Source organism: Apostichopus japonicus, chromosome 14, assembly GCF_037975245.1.
Source record: "Apostichopus japonicus isolate 1M-3 chromosome 14, ASM3797524v1, whole genome shotgun sequence".
In the NCBI taxonomy this organism is placed as follows: Eukaryota; Metazoa; Echinodermata; class Holothuroidea; order Aspidochirotida; family Stichopodidae; genus Apostichopus; species Apostichopus japonicus.
Window position 1 is genome coordinate 19,551,523 of NC_092574.1, and position 24,174 is coordinate 19,575,696.

General features: G+C 37.9%; 1 protein-coding gene across 6 annotated transcripts in view; it reads left to right on the top strand.

The window, feature by feature from the left end:
* Nucleotides 1-3,411: 3,411 nt before the first annotated feature.
* LOC139980241 (acetyl-CoA carboxylase-like) overlaps nt 3,412-24,174 on the top strand; it is a 55,742-nt gene continuing 34,979 nt past the window's right edge. For 2 of the 6 annotated variants that reach the window (XM_071991774.1, XM_071991775.1), the window contains exons 1-15: nt 3,412-3,595; nt 9,453-9,544; nt 10,369-10,481; nt 10,599-10,856; nt 15,155-15,320; nt 15,702-15,840; nt 16,509-16,700; nt 16,991-17,199; nt 18,072-18,235; nt 18,861-19,017; nt 20,036-20,209; nt 21,040-21,131; nt 21,669-21,738; nt 23,106-23,269; nt 23,568-23,718. In XM_071991774.1, coding sequence (XP_071847875.1) covers nt 10,471-10,481; nt 10,599-10,856; nt 15,155-15,320; nt 15,702-15,840; nt 16,509-16,700; nt 16,991-17,199; nt 18,072-18,235; nt 18,861-19,017; nt 20,036-20,209; nt 21,040-21,131; nt 21,669-21,738; nt 23,106-23,269; nt 23,568-23,718 — 1,947 coding nt within the window. In that variant the 5' untranslated portion in view covers nt 3,412-3,595; nt 9,453-9,544; nt 10,369-10,470. Of the gene's footprint in view, nt 3,596-9,452; nt 9,545-10,368; nt 10,482-10,598; nt 10,857-14,677; nt 14,861-15,154; nt 15,321-15,701; nt 15,841-16,508; nt 16,701-16,990; nt 17,200-18,071; nt 18,236-18,860; nt 19,018-20,035; nt 20,210-21,039; nt 21,132-21,668; nt 21,739-23,105; nt 23,270-23,567; nt 23,719-24,174 lie in introns of those variants that run through there. The other 4 variants (XM_071991776.1, XM_071991779.1, XM_071991778.1 and 1 more) reach the window with 4 other exon arrangements.

Sequence of the window (24,174 nt, forward strand, 5' to 3'; positions counted from 1 at the left end):
ACAACCCCCCTAAGCCAATAGTGGAATTGGCCACCGTAGGTTTCGTTACCACTATAGCTAATCCCTCGCATTGCTTGACGTGAATAAACCGTGTATTAACATGGATTATTTCTCCAATGCAACCGGGCACTGTAAGGGTGAATAAATTGTTATGAACGGGGTGCTTTTGCGCATACCGTAGTATACCACCGTCAAACTCCCGCAATTGAATTTTTCTTCACGAAGAGCAGTTTTAGATACAGTTTCTTATATATTTTTTTACCAACAAGGCCTTTTCATAAGTACACTTAAATTGAGGTTAATCACAAAAGAGTTTACCCCTCCCCCTCTATGCCAAATTCAAAATCCGCTTTTAAGTTTCATATGTGTGACACAGGTAACGATATGTAAACAATTAAAAGTACTGTTTGACTGTCATGTGATTATGCTAAATGAATACAGGGATCTATTTCAGCCTTGACAGTTCCTCTGTTGCGGATACACATTACACAAGCCATTCCCCCAGGTCAGACAATTAACACGTCTTTAGTGTATGATAATTTGTCACCATAACCAGGCGCGTATCCAGGATTTTCTAACCCCGGGGGGGGGGGGGCGCGAATTACTATCTAAGCGGAGCGCCACCATCGGTTGGCGCGCTGCGTACAAGAAAATTTCTGGTTTTGATACCCCCCAGATCACCGGAAACGGCACTTCTCGGGCTTGAAATGACCAACCAGATGTACACTTTTGGCCTGAGAACCAAGTATTTCCTAATAGTTTTTTTTTTCCATCCATAACCTTTTTGAAGATTGTCAACCCGGCACACGTCATGTTCGACCTGATCGCATGTCCTGTGGGTCTTTGCTTTTGTAGGTGATTCTACGTCGCCGCCCACAATACCCGTCAGCCCCACTTTTCAATGTTTTAAGCCCCAAATTTGTTCAGAATTTGAAAATTCACATTTCTCGTGAATAAACTCACTTCAAAACATACCCATAATGTTGTACAAAATTTCATCTATGGACAACCAATATAGAAAAACTACCTTCAACCCCTAACAGACCGGTCAAAATTGCACGAGTAGAGGGAAGTGTGATGCAGAATGTTGGTCAGAAATTTTCGAAAATTCAGACACAGTTAATTTATTGGCGTACAAATATTAAACCTCTTATAACGGCTATTATAAAACTTGGTTGAAGGAAATGAAAAAATAGCAGATATTTCCGAAACCGAACACTACACACATAGGCGTAGGAGGCGCGGCGGCCGTGGCGGAGCTAGGGGTATTGGTCAGGAGGGGCGAGAATGGTCTGTAGGGGCGCTTTCGACACTATCTAAGCGGAGCGCCACCACTGGTTGGCGCGTAGCGCACAGACAAATTTTGAGTAAAGATACTCCCTAGATCGCCGGAAATGACCCTTTCAGGGCCTGGCTAATTTGCAGATAAACGAAGACTAGGGTGTCATCACATCTACATGAGACATGTCGTTGTTTACATTAGCATCCCGCGGTGTACTGCGCAATTTTAACGGACCGTACGGTACATGATGGCATGCGATGTAATAACCGATGCTTGCTTAAATGATATTGACATGAACACGTTGAATGCGCGCGAAAATTTTTGGTTATTTTTTCAGGCAAGTCGGACAGTTTTGAGGCTTTTCATCCTGGAACGCCATTTTCATGCTCACTGATATGATGTGATATCTGCTGTTTGCGTTACAAATTCGAACAGGCGCGTAGCGAGGAATTTGCCAAGGGAGGGGCGAAGCCTGTAGGCAAATTATCTAAGCGTAGCGCCACCATAGGTTGGCGCGAAGCGTACAAGAAAATTTTGGCCGAAAATGCCTCCCAGATCGCTGGAAATGGCACTACCCAGGACCATTTGTTAGCGCGAAGCGTACAAGCAAATTTTGGCCGAAAATGCCTCCCAGATCGCTGGAAATGACACTTCCCAGGCCTTGTAAGTTGCATCTAAGCACTTTCTATTTTGAAATTGCTTAGCGATATCATTTAAAAAAATGCTGAATGGGGGGGGGGGCGGTCGCCCCATCTCGAAATGCGTCATGTTCCCCGACGACACGGTCGAGTTCGAGACCAGCCACAGTTGGTTTCATAGCACAATTCTACACACGCGTTATGATAGACCATATATAGTATATATATAGATCATTAGTGAGAGAGGAAAATGGACACGTCAAAAAAAATGGAGTTGTCGGTGTAAGGGGTAGGGTGAGGCACACTTTTACGAAATCATTGATCCGTCACTGGCTACCCTTCAGCGCTGTAATGATGTCACTGTTCCTCTTTCTCTTCCCGGTGTCTTCGCGTTTTTCTTTTACTCCCTCCTTATCTCCTTCTTCTCTCTTTCTTCTTTTTCTTTTCCCTTCCTTCCTCTCCTCCTCCTCCTCTTTTCCCCTCTTTTTTCCTTTTTTCTTCTCTTTTTTTTCTCTCCTCTTTTTCTTACCCGGGGGGCAAGCGCCCCCAACGCCCCCCTGGATACGCACCTGATAACGCTGAATGGAGATCCTCAAGGAATACAAAAGTATTAAAGACGGCTGTAGATTTCACTCACTATAGAAAATAAAGACCTGTTACAAAATGAAGCATATTTCAGATGAACAGAAAAACCAGGGTAGCCTAATAATGTCAAGGCTTTCCGGGCAATCGAGAGCTTTTCTACCGTTTTCGCACTCCCGACCAAACCGACCAACAGCTATCGTTTGTTATAGGGAGGAAACAATCGTTGCCAACGACTTGGTAGAGTCTTAAGACCAGGGATGGAACATTGGATGTTATGATACCGTATCGAATGTGTGAATTCTGTGCTAACGTATCACATGAAAAAAAAACACCATTCACATGCTTCTTGAGCAAATTCGGATCAACTGTAACTCCCTCATCCCAACCCCCTCCCCATTCTCCCCTGGACCCAGCCGGACTTGGAACATACGCATGCATATTTACGAATCACCCAAAGCCATAGTCTTGAGTTCGATACGAATTTACAGTAAATGTTTAGAAGGGACTGTTATAATGAGCACAGATTTACGATAAGCTTAAAAAATTATCAATTCCGAAACTTGATCAACGTTCGATTGGGAAAGTTGGGTTGTAAATATATCTTATCATATTATTGTCTTACAATATTATTTCGTACTGTGAAATCCTTAGACCTGTGTGTAGGGTTCAATTGATTGAACCACCAGCGATCCCTTTACATGATAACATACAAGTACACTTACGATGACGTAAATAGCGAGAACTTAGACCCCTCCTCCATAGGACTGCTTGGCTTATCAAGTTTTCTCAGTTAATACATATTTCTAGTCTGGTACAAGGAGATGTAAGGCTCGCCGTGCAGGTTAATGTTTCAAGACACGCCTCTATATTGTCCGAATGACTATATAGTGTGATATGGTTCGATATTTGAGATTCTATGCATGGATTGAACAAATTAGGTTGCCATGCCTGAACGCAAAGATTACACCTGCAAATAAAATTACCGTTGAGTTTTGCAGAATAATGACCATGAAATACGCAGAGGAAGAGCCATAATTGTGATATTAGCTGCACTCAAGTGTTCCAGACAGGGTAGACAGCTATTCGAATTGTAAGTAAACTTACTGGGGAAGTGCAACACCATAAATAATGCCTAACGTTTTGCTAATACTGAAGTGTAGATAACAGTTTTGCGAAAAACACCATCGCTTAACAGTACACTAGCCTAGAGTAGTAATATAATTGTATCGGCCTACCTGTAGGCTGTAGCTTATATCTCAATAACACCGTATTGCTAACAGGTCAGATAAGCTCTCCAGAAGGTAGAGTAGTCAATGCAAAGAAACCTTGGTTGCAAAGAAACTTTGGTTGCATATGCCTATTCCATATTCATTGGAGAATGGAAAAAGGAGAATCATTTATTTAGGGCTGGCTCAGCTTAGCCTAAGTTAGTAAGTAACCAAAGGGCAGGCTTATTATGCTAGGCCAAACCAGTTAGGCTAGCATGAATTGCAGCAGTGTGGTTGCTGACGAGTGTGACCACAGTATCAAAATCTCATGGAATTTGGAAGAAATAAAAGTAAACATGCAACTAGGCATAAGTCAAATAAATTGATGTATTTCCTTGAGAATTTAAATAAATATTCAGAGAACTAAATTAAAGTAAAAATTTGTAGAGCAAGCAAATAGTGCAAGCGTTTAGCTGGTGGTTAAATTAAAAATGCCTTGGCTAACATTGTTTGCATATCATGTGTGTTTACCAAATGGTTCCAATTTCGCTTGATTTCACTTGATTGCGCAACACATATCAGAGGAAAGAGCGCAATGTTCTGTTCTATAACTACTGAAAACATGCACACACACACACACACTGAGAACATCACTCTCTCTGAATAGATTTGTTCACATTTAATAATCTCAAAAATGAAACTTTCATCTAGTCTTGAGTTAAATGTCTGGTAATGAAAATTCACTAAAACTCGGGCTTTGCAGAAGCATGTTCAACATTAATATATCCATTGTGCAGTACATGTATGTATGAACAATATTTGATTGCAGCTCAACTTAAGCTAGTTGCTTCTGGTTAATGGTTACATGTTAAAAGGAGAGACGGTTAAACTTAACTAGCAATTCTGTATCTGTTATGTTAATGATTGATCCATGTTCCTATCTTGTTAATATACTCCAGTACTCCTAGAATTTTTTTTTTTGGGGGAATCCACCGGACAATTATAGTGGGTTGTAGTGCTACATCCCACACATAATTGTCCGGTGGATTCCCGATGAATATTCGAATGTCGCGGGGACCATGCACTGACCTGGCCTTAATAGCCAGCTACCACTGAGACATAGGCGATGTTAGATATATTTGTAGTGATTTCCTACTAAAGTATTACTATGACTATACGACTATCCTTGACCAATTCACTGAACGTAGTAACTGAAAACACTGTAGCTGTACACGTGATCGTACAGTACAGTATATTATATAACTGTCTCTCGTTGAACACCTGTCCTATTGTATCTTATACAATAACTACATGCTCGTTTGGCGAAGATTAACAAGAAAGTTGGACAATAGAATGTTTGTCAACAAAATACGTAGACTGGACTGTTCCACTTTGCGAGAGGGAATACTCTATAGGCTCGCTTGCAGTCACTACAGGTGCTAGGAATGGTTTATATTTTAAAGGAAAACCACTCAGTAATCTTGAGGTGATGTGGTGAAACATTGATTAATGTGGAGAGCTGAAAGAGCTTTTGAAAAAGATCAGTGGGCTGTTGGTAATACTGTAATTAGATATCAGATCTGTTATTTACAGCAGTAGTACCTAACATCCATGTGCTCCATGTATTAATTCACAATATTTGTCCATCAGACTGTGTGTATATTGGTGACTGCGATTTATGGCATAGTAGGTGACTGCATTCTCTGTGGAGGCAAATAAGAAATATAAGATCGTACAGTAGTACGTCATGTACTGTACATTCGTAGTGAAATGTTTCAGACTGTCTCTAGGAAAACTTTTCTCCTGCCAGGATTGAAAATTCAAGCATCTACCTATAAATATGTACCTTTCCACAGCTGGGTTTGATAAGGCAAGCAGTTGGTATCTATCTGCTTCACATCTTTCAAGAAAAATTACTGTTTTGATTGTTTGACTTAATAAAAGTTTACAGTATATGAACCATAGAATATACCGGTAAGAGGTTAGAGCCTCGTATTTCATTTGTTGACCCGACTCTGGTGTAATTGTTTACAACAAAAAATGTATCATGGGATGGGATGGTCAATAAACAGTTAGAGTACTAACTTTTAATCAAGGGATATCCATCAATGACAGCATTAATGAATGAACTCATGAAGTACATGAATGCTATCAAAATGTCACAGCTCCCAGGGTCTAAAGATATCCATAAATGTGGCGGAAAATTGTGTCGTGATGTTGGTTCATGCAGAGTGTATCGGAATTTGTCTGTCCCAAAGGTCACATGATGTTAACAGCTAGGATAAAGTCTGAAAATGTTATAAATACATATCAGGGTTTTCTTAAGCTTCAAGGAGGCATGCATGTGATACTGATTCCACTGATTATATCAAACAAGAACATACTCTTAGCTCCTAATCCTTACTTGAGATTTCATCTTAAAGAACACAATCATGTTAAGAGAGCCATCTACTGTACTGCTTCTTTTCCCCATAGCAAACAATTGCAATCCAAGGACAAAACCAAATCGCATACAGTGATTGGTAGAAAATCAATGCAATTTGAAGAATAACCTGTAATGCACCATTTGACTGCATAGTTCCTTCACGGTTTATAAGAATAGAGAAAGTTCTTCTGTTATATTTCGTTTATTTTTCTGTCAAATACGACATTTTAGATATATACCTGTAGAGATAACTGGATTAGTGACCAATGTTACTTTTCATGTAAGAGATGTCATTTTGAATTGGCCATAAAGTCATGCTCACTTTTATGTTGAATTATTGCTTTTAGAAGATATTAAATCTGTGGTAGTCAATTTTCATCTGGGACTTGTTTGACCCCTCCAGTGTGTAAATTTAGCGGTCGTCCGGTCGTCCGAGACGACCAAATTACCTGCCGGACAACCAAAACTTGTCAAATCGTGAAGTACTGGTTGCCCGGCGGACAACCAAAACCTTTCAAAAAGGCTGGTTAATGTTCCATGAAACAAACGGAAAAAGACACGAAACAAGCGTGAAACCAAAAACTTTAAATGACATTTCAAATAAGAAGAAACTCATTCCAAACTCCGCCTTCATCTAATAAATAATATACGTAGGAAGGCCAAGCCCTCACATTGACATGGACAACTCAAACCAAGCTTCATGGTATTTTCTGTTCCGTCCATTTGTCAACAAAGGCCAATCAGAGTTCAGGTTTACCCCCACAGGCAAAGACCCCGCCCATCCACCACATTTTTTTTTGAGAAACAAACACTAAGTACACCTCACAACTAGGTCAACGGAAAACAACAAAACACAGTTTTGAACAAACATCTTTCATTATTTCTTTCCAAAAAACCACAACTTCTTCTGACAAGAACCAAAAGTTCTCCTACTCCTACAGATCATTAAATTTGTTTGAAAATAAATATATCATAACAATCAACTGCAAGGTACAGGGTTACCAAAACTTCATTACAGATATTTTCATGCTAAAAATAGAAAATGATGCTTTACCAAGATTCCCGTGATTGATTGGCTAATATAGTCCTTATCGATTGTTTGCAAACATTATTGCATTTTCAGTGCTCAATGAAGCCTGGTAAGTTTGCGTCCCTGGGATGCAAACTTTTTTCGCTAATAACATTACTGAAACTGAAACACTAGACCAGTACTATGACGCACCTACAGCTTACCACGTGGTTATTGTGTCGTTACGCCCTGCAGCAAAACATCATGTACCTAACTAATGTACACAATCTTTGCTACAGTCAGCATTATTAGAGAATAAAATCCAGCAAGGCCGCAGAAAGAAACACAGAATTTGATCTAGAATCCATGAAATCGCTCAACATTCATGGTTTCTTAGGAGTCCCAAACAAGTATTTTTCTGAAGATAAATTACTATAGCTTTACAGGACGACCAAAATTTCAGCAGGACAACCAAAAATTGGTGAGCTGGTTGTCCTGGGGACAACCACTTCAAATTTCTTAAATTTATACACTGCCCTCCCCCCCCCCCTCCACCCCCTTCAAAGGTTTAGACATGTTATACGGTACAGTGATCTGTTTGTTTGTTTCTATTTCCAATTTGAAACTTTTATCTTCTCTGGGTTGGGAAACTGTCTCTTTCAGTTGATTACAATCCTGGGCATAACCTTTAATATTTTGTCCTTTTTTCAAACAATTGCTACCTGTTTCTACTCTAATGTGCTCAATGAAAGCATGATTTATTACTGCTCATAAACAGTTGTACATGTCTGACTTAAATAAATAGCTTGTAGATTTAGTGTTATTATTTGAACAGTACTGCATTCTAATTTTGTACATGTATTTGTTTACAGTTGGTTTTAATAGCCTAATTCTATATTTACCTGTTGTTATCATCAGATAATAAATTGCTTTATTTAGAAACTTTCTTAATACAGTGAGTACAAAGTACTAAGGGTATAAAAACGTATTTATAGATAGTATGCAGAACAATGAATGGCCATATAAATGCTGAACAAGAGACAGGGTAAACACCATCGCACAGAGTACCATATAACTAAAACTTTGCATATAGTTATTTTTACTGCCAAGTCTTCTTTAAATATATTATAAATTTTAATTGATTTAAATTTAAAAATAGAATGGAACGATCAGTTTTTAAAAAGGGCCCAGATTGAATGAGGATTTTTTTTATCGTTTCCTTATTAAGTAAACAAAAGTCTCAGTATGTAGTATGTCTGTATTTTGCTGTTTAGTGGATGAAGATGTACAATAAGGTCATTTTCAAGTCAGCCGAGGTCGAGGTGTGAAAATCTCTCTCTCTGGTATTCTATCTGATGAATGACATGACAAAGCCTCAACTCTCACAATGACATAGTAGGCTGCCTCATTGACATATAAAATGGTTAACCAAAAAAAAAATTGAAAATAAAAATTGAAAAGAGTTTGAAGGCACCTTGGTCAGTAAAGGTCGCAGTACAGTAGTACACTTACCTTATTAGTATGCTGTCACAAGTGCTGCAAGACTATGTGTGGTTTCTCTTTTGTGGGACACAACAAACCCTATTGGCAGACAGAAAATTACAAAAAATGTGACTGTATTCTGTAAAGTACTTAAATATTATACACTATACATGTGTGGTAATACATATACCGTACATGTGTGGTACAACCTATACAGTCGAAAGTCTTACAAAATCATTCTATGCTGTAGCAGTGGCACCCTCCATTTTACCAAAACTAATCAAAGGAGAGTGGACACTGCCCTTAGACATCCCCTCTGAACATCATAATATCTTAGCCTCTCCCCCACCCCACCCACCATCCCCTGGTCTCATGGTCAGATAAGATTAATAGATGTGTCAAAGTAGGATTTCATTGTTAAGACAATATCTCAAGAAACCTGCCAGACCTGAGTGGCTCCCCTTTCATGAGCACAAGAACCTTGTTATTTTTGGTCTTGGTCATAAAAAGACATTTGACACTCTTAACGTTGTAAATTTTGAAAATCTCCTTTTAAGCACTGTACCCCATGATTACTGCCATGGACAGCCCTACTGCCCAAGATTACTCTAAATAGACAAGTTATGGTATAGTGAATTTGACCAGATAATTGACCCAGGTTTGGTATAAAGTACAACTTATTTCCTTCCACAATTTTTAAAATAAATGAGTAAATTACTGCATGGAAATGAGGGTTAAAGTTATCACATTTTGCAATTTTCCATAATACAGTCCATACACAATTTTTCTTATATTTTTAATACATTTTTCTGTCTTGTTTTAGATTTACTGTTCTTGCAACCCATGATATTTTCTGTGACAATTCAAGAGTATTGGTAAACTGCACAGATGGAAGAGAAGTGGTAACTTTTGCTGGTAGGTTTCCCATCTTTCATTTCCTTTAAACCATCTGGTGCGCTTCCATGGAAATTTGACTACTTGATCCAGTACCATTTCATCTAGCAATATGGAAGTGCAAACGTAATGTGCACTTAATTGGCTTTGCTGGTAGATTTTAATCTTACTTTAACTAGCATTTTACAGACCTTTTTTTTATCCATCTCCAAGGTGGACCTACTTCGAAGAACAGTTTGTTTCAGGGAGTGGAACTTTCTCTCTCTCATTTCGCTTGGAATTGAAAACAATTTTTTTTTCAGATTCAGGGCTCGCTTGCACTAAACTGTTTAACCTGCTAGGAATTCCTGTTGGTTATTTGTCATTACTGTACAGTATTCGTATTGGTTCCTTTATTCACTTCACTCCTCTCAGTAAGATTTGGGATATTCTTTGGCATTTATACCAATTATCAAATCCGAGCTGACTTGAGTAAAGAAATGTACATTTTTGCAAGTTTATGTGTTCTTCCTCATGGTATTTTCCTTGGAAATCAAACTGTGGTGTGTCATGTCTTATAAAGAAAGCTATTAATTAATAAAAAGTTGAAACCATATTGTGTAACACAGCTGAATGGACTGTAGGGTGTGTACAGTAAGACTGTCATGAAAAGCCCATGTGCAGTAGGATTGTGTTAAACCTTGCATATCACACAGCATGATTAGCAGTACCCCTGAGAGCATCACTGTGTATAAACTGCACACACTGGGAAGTGCTACTGTAGAAAATGATGAACTTTGAACATTTTTTTTTTTAATGTTTTCTGTACTTTGTAATATTGCTTTGCTTTGCTTTTGCATGAAAAGAAAAGAGAAAAAGGAGAAGAAAACAGAAACAGAAACAGAAAATGCAGACTTTTGCTCCATCAGACTGACTTTGAATTTCAAGCATCTATAGGACGACCAAGCATGCTGAAAAAGTCTGTTCTTTCCTTTAAATTTTTGTTGGCCACTTTTTGTTTTTGCTTTCTCGTTTTTCTTTGTCGTCTTTGGTTGAACGGTGAAAAAGTTCTCTTCCTTTTCTCTCACACCTTTAGAGTTTGCACTCTTTGCTCCGCCATTCCACTAACACGCCTTTTCACAAGTCTAATACGGTCAATTTTCAACTATCGCACTATGTCTAAGGAGGAAGATGACGAGGTGTTTGCTCTTTCTTCCGAACAAGGAAAGAAGAAGGTATCGTTCTCAATCTCAGAGGAATCGCCACCGTCTTCTCCGAGAGGCAGCAGCGGCCCCCAGTTCGGGAAGGAAGGCAGCTCCACGGACCCTCCAGATAATGGATCTCTGAAACAAAAGTAAGATTTCTGAAATAGGGACCTCCCGTTTCCGGCTGATACCACTGCTTAATTAGGTGGTGGTATAATTGGTATCATGCCAAAGGGAAATTAGAAGAGTGCTCCTCCTCCTTTATTCTTCCTCACCACCCTAAAAGAACAATCTGGTGATATGACAGAACATATATATATATATATAATAGTAATAATAATAATGTTATTTTTACGACGCTTAAGCGACCACAAATGTGGGAAAAACACGCAAGGGCAAATGGATTACAACTTACACATCGGGTGGCTACCAGTTCAACATTTTTAATTTTAACTCAAATTGGGATCTTGTTCAATTTAGAATGTCATTTCAGATGGAAAACCGTAGATTGCTATTGGATGAAAAACACACCTTACTACCACCCGGCCCGGATCGAACCCAGAACCTCCCAAGTGCTAAGCCTCATTGCTTGTATAAAACAGCTAGAGTGCTGCATAAATGCTATATATATATATATATATATATATATATATATATATATATATATATATATATATATATATATATACATATATATATCTATATCTACAAATAAATTAGTAATATGCAACCAGCAGCTTAAATGCATTTATCTTCTTTCTTTCTCTTTTTTCTTTATTTTATTGTTATGTTTTATAGAAGAGAAGGGATGGAGGATTTGTTTAAGGTTAACTTGAGTGACAAAATTAATTTTTTTCAGATATGCAGGTTGTATATGGTTACCACTTTTAATTGATGAGAAACAGCATTTTTTTTGCATATGAGGCTCATCAATTAGAGTGACTGCGCTGCCTAGTCTAACATACAGCCCTTAATATTGAAAGGTCAGTTCCTCAGAATGCAACACAAAATTCAATAGGAAAAACAATGGCCTTCAATTAACCTGTGTATAACGCGTTGTAATTTGTCAAGAAAACAAAATGATGTTGATTTTCATCCCAGAATGCTCTGCTCTTTACATTCATGTTTTGGCTATGGTATTGGAAATGATTGCACAATGGATTAACATGAACATTAAGGCCTGCACTGAAGAGTGGGGACACCACTATTGTCACCCACAAAAGTAGCAAGTGGCAATGTGACACATTCGCCTAGCAGCTATCCAAAAATAAATATCCAATGTGAGAAAATACTCCAACCAACTAATGACACAGAACAAGTTTAATAAATTCAACTTCTTAATTTGCCATGTACCTGTACAGTATTTATTTAGGAGGAACTTTCTCCTTTAAAAAAAAAAAGATTAAAAGTTACAACTGCAATATTGCTTGATTACATTACAGTACTGCATAAGGACACATATGACTTTGAATACTTAGATACCGTACAACGTATTGCTTTGGAGCAATCTTTATCCAATGATGACAAAATCTAAATCTAATCTAACTCCTGAAAAAGTTTTAGACTTTCCAACGTTGTAGTATATCTCTGGATCTGGAAAGGAGCAGTTCAAAGATTTATCATATTTTAAAGGTTAATATCTGAAAAATTGGAATATCTTTATTGAAATATTATTAGCACATAAAGTTTTCTTTCTGCTTGGACTTTGACAACCAATACTTAAAATTCTGCCCAAATCATTCTAAAAGGTGAATGGGATGGGAGATCAAATGTAATGTGAGGGAGATCAAATGTAATGGGAGGGAGATCAAATGTAATGGGACGGGGATCAAATGTAATGTGAGGGAGATCAAATGTAATGTTAAGGGAGATCAAATGTAATGGGAGATCAAATGTAATGGGAAGGGAGATCAAATGTAATGTGAAGGGAGATCAAATGTAATGGGACGGGCATCAAATGTAATGGGAATGGAGATTGAATGTAATGGGGGGGGGAGATCAATTGTATAAAGGGGGAAATCAGATGTTATGTGATGGAGAACAAATGTTATGTGAGGGAGATCAAATGTAATGGGAGGGAGATCAAATGTAATGGGAAGGGAGATGGAATGTAATGTGAAGGGAGATCAAATGTAATGGGAGGGAGATCAAATGTAATGGGAGGGAGATCAAATGTAATGGGAATGGAGATCAAATGTAATGGGAGGGAGATCAAATGTATAAAGGGGGAAATCAGATGTTATGTGATGGAGAACAAATGTTATGTGAGGGAGATCAAATGTAATGGGAAGGGAGATCAAATGTAATGGGAAGGGAGATCAAATGTAATGTGAGGGAGATCAAATGTAATGGGAAGGGAGATCAAATGTAATGGGAAGGGAGATCAAATATAATGGGAAGGGAGATCAAATGTAATGGGAAGGGAGATAAAATGTAATGGGAAGGGAGATAAAATGTAATGGGAGGGAGATCAAATGTATAAAGGGGGAAATCAGATGTTATGTGATGGAGAACAAATGTTATGTGAGGGAGATCAAATGTAATGGGAAGGGAGATCAAATGTAATGGGAAAGGAGATCAAATGTAATGGGAGGGAGATCAAATGTAATGGGAGGGAGATCAAACGATTAATTCACTAACCCACGTGTTATCAGATGTTCCTTGTCTGTTGTCAGAATTGATATAGTTGACAGATTGGATTTGCTTTTAACGCTTGTAAGCATACAGGTTAGGCTAATGTTACAAAACCGAACAGTGTTAGTGGTATGATGCTTCAAATGGAAGGGCTAGCAATATTATCCCCTTATACCATTGAAGGAGAATACTGTGTTAAAACAACATTCATTTAAGGAGAATTTCTGAGAGCACTCATGAATTTTTAGTTGTTCTTGACAAAGGGTAGTTTTAACTGCTTTCTGATACCAAAAATATTATAGATAAAAAGAAACAAAAAGACAAAAATATTAATTTGTAAACAGTTTCAGGAGATGCTATGATTCAAGTAATACACAACAGGTTTAAGAAAGCTTAGTTGAAGTTTAAATGGTACTGTTAAAGTCAAATTGAATTTGCTGCCTACAGCTACTGTAGATCAATAGTGCTTAGACTGTTCATCAGAGGTGTTTGAGCAAACTGCTGTGAAATGTCATTACAGCATCCATTGCACTCTGTCAAACGGATAGAATCATCAAAAACATGGAATATAATTTATAAATATTCAAACATGGTCAGCTTTTTAATATGTGCTGTGATATTCCTCCTCTTAATGATTTTTTAGTTCTTTTTGGTCTTTAGCAATGAGTAACTGTTTTAAGATTAATGGCATTAATATGATGTATAACACATGGCTACTGTGTATAGTCAATATGCCTGCAACCCTGTGTGGATTCTGAGAAAGCTCCTTGCTGGTATGTACAGGTGTACAATGCATACTACCTCAAGCCATGCTTTATTTGTTAATCGGATCAAGAAGATAAAAAAATTATCCCTGTGCTGATATTGGTTTCCATTCATCTCTGAAACTTATCTGATAATTTAAGATCAGAGGTCATGTCTTTTCTTTACTGAGCAGTTCTACAGTATCTGGAAAATTTGTTAATCTCTTAGAATAGTCAACTTGCCAAACCACAATAGAGTTTGTGTAACTTTGGTAAACTCTGTCACCTCCAAGGATACACAGATAATTTACCATTGTGATATAGAATACATTGATGTAATCATCATGTGTGATTTACGAACTGTCTGCAGACCAGGACACACATTTAATCCCAAACAGTACAAGGACTCATCAAAATTGGTCACCTTGTTCAATATTAATGCATAGATCTTTACAACATTTGAGCACCCATTTTTGAACCCTTTTTTTTTAACCCGAAGTCAAAGTTGAGAGTGCCTTTTTTAGTGGCAGTTAAAACTATTCTAGTCGGCACTTCTTTCAGTCTGGTCGGGACCGTTGTCTGTTTTGTGAGTGTTTTTGTCAGCAGTGTACTAAAACAGACACATTTCGAGGAGGCTGCAGGAGCTGCAGCCTCCTGCAACCAGGCTGCATTAGGAGATAATAATCATAATAAACACTTATAAAAGCGCTGGTTTCCGACAGGAGTCGCTCGTGGCTGTCTGCAAGAAAAATGACGAACATTGAAGAAAATGAAAAGTTAGTGATAATATGTGACTTGGAAAAGTTAGGCCTTTAAGTGTATTCTGAGATGAGCACAATTGGCACTGCTGCAAGTCTGCAGAGATAAATCCCTGTCATTTGATATTGATATAAACTCTGAGTAGGATTTTACAGCAGCTTTTCTGCTTAAATGGGTGTGTTATTTCCATCTCATCCTTTTACAGAAGAGCTGAAGTGACAAAAAACAGTTGTCAGTGATCGTTCATCACAATTTGTTAATATTATTGTATATATCTTAGTCATGTATTCATCGATCTGTTTCTTCTGCAGACTTCATCATACCATGTCTGGGATGAACCTGGTGGAGATGGATAGCTCGTCAAGCCGCCGCATCTCGGGAGGGCAGTGGAGAGGAAGAAGAGACAGCCGTGACATGTCCATTGCCTCGTCCGTTGAATTTGTGAGAAAATTTGGAGGAGATACAGTCATCAATACGGCAAGTACTTTTAATGCTCATTTTCATGCATGAGATCGCTGCTGTTCACTGAAGATGAATGGAATAGCAATAGATGAAATGATATCTTGCTATATAGCACCAGTGTGCTAAACACATGCATCTTAAGTTAAGGCCAAGAGTCTGCTCCAGTGGTGTCATGAAGCGAGGATGTCTATTATGGCCGATAAAATTGTGATATCACTTCTGGGAAAGGTCTGGATCTCAATTTTTTAACCCATTTTATCAAATTTTTAGCAAAATTTTTTCAGGATTGGCATACAAACCATACTGTATTTCCATTTTGTCTAATCTTAATCTCTGTGGTTTTACTTGGAATGATACCGACAAGTTAAAAAACTGAATTTTTCTTTAATGATTCAGGTCTTGATTGCAAACAATGGTATCGCAGCTGTGAAGTGTATGCGTTCCATGAGAAGATGGGCATTTGAGGTTTTCAGAAATGAAAGAGCCATCCGTTTTGTTGCCATGGTGACCAAGGAGGATCTAAATGCCAACGCAGGTGCAGTAATTGATATGAGGGTATTCTACCTCAAGTTGAACAGTCCATTCAATGGACTGGCTCGTTGCCCCCGATTACCCCCCCCCATTTATGTTGTTGCCTGTCTGTGTCTCTTTTTGTACTCCTCCTTATTACATCATAAGTTGGGAAACTCTTTTAAAAAGCAATGTGGAAAATTTGTGTAATAATTCAAAAGCACTTTGGTTTTTTAAACTCTTTTGAAAGAATGCATCCATCTCCTTCTCTCCCTTCTCCACTCCCCCTCTCTGATCAGCCATGCCAATACCCCACATTGCATCTTGATCTACTAAATCACTCCTACCCACCATGCCTAGTAAAGACATTGGCAATGATCTTAGCACTTCAGGCCCATCGGTTAAATAATTCTACAGAAAGGCACAACAAGTGTCCCTCCCCAAATGAACCATTTAATGTCTTTACAACCATTTCCTTTTAAGAGAAAAAAAAAACAAGTTTGGTGATTCGTTTAATCTTTCGAACTCCACAGAAGGCTTATTATCAACAGGCTAATGATAACAGATGTCATCTTTTCTAACCTGTTCTACCTCGTTCATAACAATATTTTTGTGTTTGTGTGATTTTGTCAATATTTATTACTTTAAATTATTTTAAACTGGTTCGACATATTTTACTTCCAACCCGTTCAGAGTACATCAAGATGGCAGATCATTATGTGTTGGTACCAGGAGGTTCCAACAACAATAACTATGCCAATGTGGAGTTGATCCTGAACTATGCAAAGAGGGAACAGGTCCAGGCCGTGTGGGCCGGATGGGGCCATGCCTCAGAGAACCCTAAATTACCCGAGATGCTTCATAAAAATGGCATCTCCTTTATTGGTGAGTTATAAAAATTAATCCTCAAGCGGATGGCTCTGAGAATAATGAAGGAAGGCAAGCTGTGATAGGCTGAACCATGTTTTTCCTTTTTATCCATGTTCTGACCAAGCTTTGATGTTCTTCATGTAATAAAAAAAAAATCAGTTCTAAAACAAAATGTTCAGTCTAGAAGTAAAGTCATTATTTCCTCGAGTGATCGCTGCTTTGCATCGTTTCTAGAAGTAGCTTGTTGGAGACGTAAGAGGGGTTTTAATTTTGACCATGTTATGCTCTTGAAATATCTTTACCAGGCCCTAAAGAGAGCGCCATGTGGGCCCTAGGCGATAAGATAGCCTCTGCCATCGTTGCTCAGACCGCCGGAGTGCCCACTCTACCATGGAATGGCGACAACTTGGTGGTCGACTGGACGGAAGAAGACGTGAAGAATAATCGTATCGTATCTGTCCCACAAGAGATATACAAGAAGGGTTGCCTGGAAAACGCCGATGACGGTCTAAAGGTAAGGATTCTAAATTTACTAAACTAATTGAATGTTTAGTTTTTTTACTTAAAAACTGGTAAACAGAGAAATAATATTTGACCAAGAATTTTGGGCAGAATCTCTTCTTATAGTGGCAGAAACCTTCAGCACAAGGACGATGATAAGGAAGAGCTGGTGATAAACTAACCTGGGAAGCATTCTCTGTACAAAGTTTTTTATTCTACATTCTTTAATTCAATGAACTGGCCAAATAACACTTGATGTAATAGTGTACAGGAGGTGATATTTGAACACAAATTAAGTCAAAAAGGTGCTTTCCTTTCTTACCCTGAGTTTCAATGATGTTAAAGGAATGTCTCTCAGATAGTCTAGACTTTTACATAAAGTTGTCCAGACAACAAAAAATTGTATTTCAAAACTGGTTACTGTATAACAAAAAGTTCAAGATTGATTGCTAACAGATGGAAGTTCCTTGGACAACTTCAAACAAGCATAGTTGCAATCGTAGAATTGGAAATATGGACTCGTCGGACAACTGGACAATCTGGTACACATCAGTCTGTCTCTCGAACAGATGCTTGTCAATTCCACATACTCAACTGATGATATTACATATATGTTATAAAAGATATGAAGAAATATGGACACATGAATTCAAGCAATGCCAATCACTTAGCATGGTTATTGGTGACAAACATATCAAAAATTTGTTTTTAGTTGAAGCCAAATTTTTGGACAAGTGTTTCCCACTTGGATTTCAATGTATAAATTCTTTTCAAAACCCAAACTAGATGTCAATTGTTGGAATTTCAGCAGACGGTTTAATTTTTAAACGCTTCGATATGGCTTTATAAAATAATGAGATGATGAGTCATTATGTTTTACCGTAGGCTGCCAACAGGATCGGCTTTCCCGTCATGATCAAAGCATCTGAGGGAGGTGGAGGCAAAGGCATCAGAAAGGTTGAGAAGGAGGCCGACTTTCATGTCATGTTCAGACAAGTGCAAAATGAGGTGCCAGGCTCACCCATCTTTGTGATGAAGTTGGCCAAAAGGTAAGTAATCAGTAATTTCTAATGTAACAAAAAAGCAATGTGCAAATCCTCATTCTAAACTCCTTTTTTCCTACTAAAGTTTCCCTGAGAGGAAAACCTTTAAGCAACCTGTCATGAACTAGTGTATGAAATTTTGTTACATTTAGAATAACTTCCCTTTCTTTGTGGCCAATTTCATTAACTGGTAAATAAATAAATGATAAAACAAAATTGAAGGATGTGTGAAAATTCAAGAAACATGCATGAATTTAGCAAAGAAAGATACTTTTTTACTAAATTATTCTCAGCGTGGATCCAGGGGGAGGGACAGGGGGAGGGGCAGGGGGAGGGTGTCGTTGGTTTAGATCCCTTCCCTTCTTCAATCCCACAAATGAAAATCAAATTTAGTTCTTAGCACTATGGTTTTTTAATACGTAAAGAAGGACCTAATTTATATCCTTAATATGCCTCAGAATGCACTGTTTCATGTCATTCTATTTCTTTCTGAGACAGAGCCCCCCAGTGCACCCCCCACTGCATGACAGTCCCCTCTCACTGACCTAAGGGCAACTACTCCTTTCAAAATCCTGGATCTGTCTCTGGGATCAAACCGCAAAACTTAATTTGTGTCTTTCTTTACTTGCAGTGCTCGTCACTTAGAAGTCCAGTTAATAGGCGATAAATACGGAAACGCAATATCTCTGTTCGGAAGAGATTGCTCGATCCAAAGAAGACACCAAAAGATCATCGAAGAGGCCCCGACAACAGTAGCGAGAGCTGAGGTCTTTTGTGAAATGGAAAAGGTAAGTCTAAATTGGTTGCCATTGAAATTCAAAGTTTGTTCAGAGTTTTGTTGTGTTGAATATTCATGTGCAAATAACAACAAAAGTGAAATAAGTTGCTGACAAAGGTGAATGCTAAAGATTTTATGTTTGCATTTCTGTTTTGGTATATGTTGTATGGCTTTTCGGGTGGATTTGAACAGAGAATGCTAAAAATCTTACAACAAGATCAACGAGGAAGAATTGCTCTGCCACTTTCACAGTGTATTGTGGCATTAATTGGTATACCATGTTGCAACAATAATATATGGTGCTATAACTGGTATTCTCAGTTAATTTTCTCTGAGGGTTAGAGGAAAGCCTTGGTTCAAGCAAAGGCCCAGAGAGGACCAAAACTTTCAATATACCTAAATTGGACAATGTACAGAGTGGGGTCTATAAGGTGTTCAAGCCTACGGTGTAAGGGTTTTTATTTCTGGGAGATTGTGTTCCGACTATTTTTGCTGACTAAAACTTAAATCTTTCGCTGGCTGGATTTTATCCCACCGGTCGCCTGTTTAGAATCCCTAGTCTTTACCACTATGCATGTTCCATAATTTTCATATACAATGCAATGTAGTTTCGTGATGTATCAGGTTTTATTAGTTGATGTATGGTTTCTAACAAAGCGAGTCCACTTAATTGGCATACTCATTTACCATTGATTGTAAATGAAGCTCTACGGTCAAAAGTCGACTGAAACACTGGTCTTTACCACTACATATTCTCCATAATTTTCATATACAATGCAATGCAGTTCGTGATGTATCAGGTTTATTAGTCAATGTGTGGTTTCCAACAAAGTGAGTCCACTTAATTGGCATGCTCATTAACAGTCGATTGTAAAAGAATGTCGACTGAAAAACATTGCAGAGGCTGGTTTCCCAATTCCATTTCCCTGTCATTAAATTCTCTTTAATTATTATTATCATTGGTAGTAGTACCAAATATTTCTGGGAACAAGAAACTTTTAGTTGCTTATTATTCTTCATCCCTACAGGCGGCCGTTAAGTTAGCTAAGATGGTCGGTTATCAAAGTGCGGGGACAGTGGAATATTTATACAACGATGAGGATGGAACTTTTGCGTTCTTGGAGCTGAACCCTCGGCTTCAGGTAGAACATCCCTGCACAGAGATGGTCACTGGTATTAACCTGCCAGCTATACAGTTACAGGTGAGTTGGTGCATCTGTAGATCTTTTAACCCAGGGATACAAGGAGAGCATCCCTGTGGAGAAATGGTCACCAGTATAAACCAATCTTGTAGTCTAAATATAATTATTATGTACTCAGTACTGCAGCTAAATGGTTCTTCACTCCTAACAGCCTACCTTCAGATCTCCACAATTTGAAGAATCTTAATATTTTTAGGAAGAATTTGAAGACTTATTTTTTGTTAAATGCTTAGAGTGATTTATTCTTATATGTTTTTTTATTATCTTACCTCTCTTCATGCTATTGTGCATTTTTATTATAATTTTAAGCTTTAACATTTTACCTTCAGATCTCCGCAATTTGAACAATCTTAATGGTTTAAGTAGAATTTGAAAACTTATTTTTTTAAATGCTTAGAGTGATTTATTCTTATATGATCTTTTATTATCTTACCTCTCTTCTTGCTATTGTGCATTTTTATTATAATTTTAAGCTTTAACATTTTATGCTGTACAGGCGCTTTGAGATTTCATGGAAAACGCTTTATAAGAAGTTTATATTATTACTATTATGTAAATCAAATAAAATCATAGTGGATTTATATTGTACTTTATGGTTACAACTTAAGTATCAGCTTTGTGAATTAAATTTAATATTTAAATGACCTAAACATTGTCATTCCTGGAGAGATGGTAGTCACTTTTAAGCCGTGATGGATTAAACAGCTTAACTCAGTGTAAAAGCACATCTATATGAGATCACCTTGACTATAGATTGGCTTATTATCCTATTCGATTTTGATATCGCATTCTTGATTCTCTTGAAATGTTGGTTCTTCATTGTCTTCTAGATTGCCATGGGTCTCCCTTTGCACCGCATTAAAGATATCAGACAACTTTATGGTGAACACTCTTGGGACGATGCCGAGATTGATTTCGAAAAGTAAGTTTTATAGTTACCTGTTTTAGGAATCTGTTAATATCTTCTCTGTGTGACCGATACATGCTCGGTCTTTTACTTGGTACTTGATAATCCATTTAAAATTTATTTCACTGTTAGTAGAAATCTCTTTTTTTTTATGACATATTATTGGATTATTGGCTTCAGAAGGGATCAATCACTTTCTCCCTTTCTGAGGTGGCAAATTCTTCACCTTGTTTTGCTGAATCATCCCAACATGGTTGGATCAAAATGCACATTTTTCTTTAAATCGCAATATATTATAATATCTTGTCAGCAGAATTTAGCACAGCAGAATTAAGCACATGTCATTAATACACATTTGCAATTCAAAGAAATGATAACGTTTTTAAGTCAGGCAAAATGAATCAAAAGTTCTGAATGAACACCAAATTTCTATCTGTCAAATTTATACAGAGGCATAATAGAACAATAGCTTATGTCATTAATGAACAAAACTTTCAGTTAGTCTGTGAATGACAAATTAATCAAGATAACCATATTGTTTCTCATTTGCAGCCCTCCAAACCCACCAGTCCCAAAGGGACATGTCATTGCCTGTAGAATTACCAGTGAGAACCCTGATGAGGTGAGGTGTAGTTAATTCTTCTTACAAGTTTTATAACAGAAAATATATGGTAGAGCTGAGGAATTTGGTTTCAACTGGACACTCTTATTAATAATTAAATCTGAAATGGATAAAGTTGATGTTACTTAGAATTTACACTAGTTGTTAGGGTGGAATTTATATAAGTCATTTGGCTTTCCCTAACAAACACATATGTGGTTGCTAAGGGTAATTTGAATAACCGTCGTCCATTTTGTAATTGGACGTTTGGCAGGTAGAAGAAGAGCTATTTTTATTTAATTATTTTTTTACATTCTTAGATGTGGAATATTTTGTTATTATTTTTATAACTTGCTCAATCTATAAAAGCAAAAATGTCGAGAGCAAAATCCTGGGCTGTTTATTTATATGAGGACCTGTACCTGGCACCTTAACATTGTATTATCCAATAAAGCCTTTGAACAGAAACACAGATCCAGCCGTTGTTCCTTTCTCCTTTGGTAGCTTGCATAATTCGCTTCTTTTTTTCTTGCTTACCTGTCTGCTCACAACCTCAGTACTGGCAAACCTTGAACACTGTATGCCCTCAGCATCAAAACATTTATGCATGGCTACCAGCTCTGTTAGATTCAAACAGATAACTAAACCTGTGCAGAAATACATCACTAGGCACTTTGGGTGGTAGAATGAGAAGGACGGTCATTGTCGTGGTCATCGACCGTGGTGACCGGTCGATGAGGGCATACAGTGTTTGAAAGGTCGTCAGTTCCACTCTTAAAGGCATTGCAGACTTGCCCCAAACCGCGTTCGGCCATCTGAAAAAGTTAACTTTCTGTTGCTCGCAAGTCACGTTTTGTTCGTGTCGCTACAAAATGCAAACAGTAATGAAACGTGATACCTTGTTATCTTTAGCTGGACCTGAGATGTCCATCGCTGTAGCATTGATACACTGTGCTGTGGGTATTGACCGCAGCTGTATGTACTGACTGTACACTAGTGTCTATTACCGACGGTAGCAAGATGTGTGTGTATTTTCTGGGATTGATGGTGGTGTCTAAAACTTCTGTAACACCCCATTCGAAGCTAGGTCAGATTACCGGCATTAGACGTTTCTTTTTGCGCGAGTCTTCACACCGTTTAAATATGGTACAGCAAGGGTGCGAGGAGACATGTAAGCTTGCCACTCGTAAATTTCCATGCTGGCGATATTTGGGATATTTGATGAGTCGTCAGTTTAGGTATTATACAATTATAGCAAAGGAATGAAGCAAACCAGAATCACAAACTACTGGTGATGGCAACTTTTTTCTCTCGCTGCAAGACTCTTCTCTACATATCAATTATTATTTTGTCCTTAATTTCTCTTTTTATCTGCCTCTCTACTCCAGGGATTTAAGCCGAGTGCTGGAACCGTCTCAGAGCTGAATTTTGCGGGCAATAAGAACGTATGGGGTTACTTCAGCGTCTCTGCTACCGGAGGATTGCACGAGTTTGCCGACTCCCAGTTTGGCCACTGCTTCTCTTGGGGACAGGACCGCGAAGAAGCCAGAGAGTAAGATCTTTACATTCTCTTCATATACTAACCCCAGGTATCACGACTGTGAATACGATAGTCGGTGTATCTGTGTCGCAGCAAAACCGAGAGAAACATGGCATTAACAAGATCTGAATAAATGTTCTCGTTTTAATGAGTGTTGCATTTGACTTCTTACCAAAAGTAACTATGAAGAGTCCCATTTCAAAAGGTTTCTGGTATTTAAATTATTGTCCCTTCTGGTATTAAATTGATAATACTTTCGGTGGGACCTTTAAAAAATAAAAATAACTACTTACATCTCTGGTTTTTGCAGGAACATGGTGGTTGCATTGAAGGACCTGTCCATCAGGGGCGACTTTCAGACAACTGTGGAGTACTTGATTATGCTCTTAGAGACGGAGGCCTTTCAGATGAACTCCTTCGACACCGGCTGGCTGGATACCTTGATCGCTGAAAAAGTTCAGGTATTATCTCGGATATTTTCGTTTTGTCAAATTGGCTGATATATAAAGTAACTTCCCGGTAGATTCATTTGAGTGAAAAAGTGAAACCAACAGATGTATAAATAAGCTGATATTAATTACGGTATCAAGTAAATAACAATGTACAATGTGTGGCCCAATTCTTCTATGCATAGCATGTTATGTTATAATGTAGAAATCCACAATCAAAGTTGTTCAGATCTAATATTTGCCTCAAAGAAGTAACAGGTTTACTCGAGGTCTAAGACTAACGTATATGTTAAAGGGATATTCTGGTTGAGGAGAACGTAACCCTTATCATAGGGAGAGAAATATTCCACACTGTTATTTAAAAAGTCCACCTCGATGGATTGTTTGTAACCTTAAGATATGATTGATTTAGTGTAAACTATGGTGAATGGCCAAATCCTGGGTTCTTTGACAGTAGTTGGTCTGTGA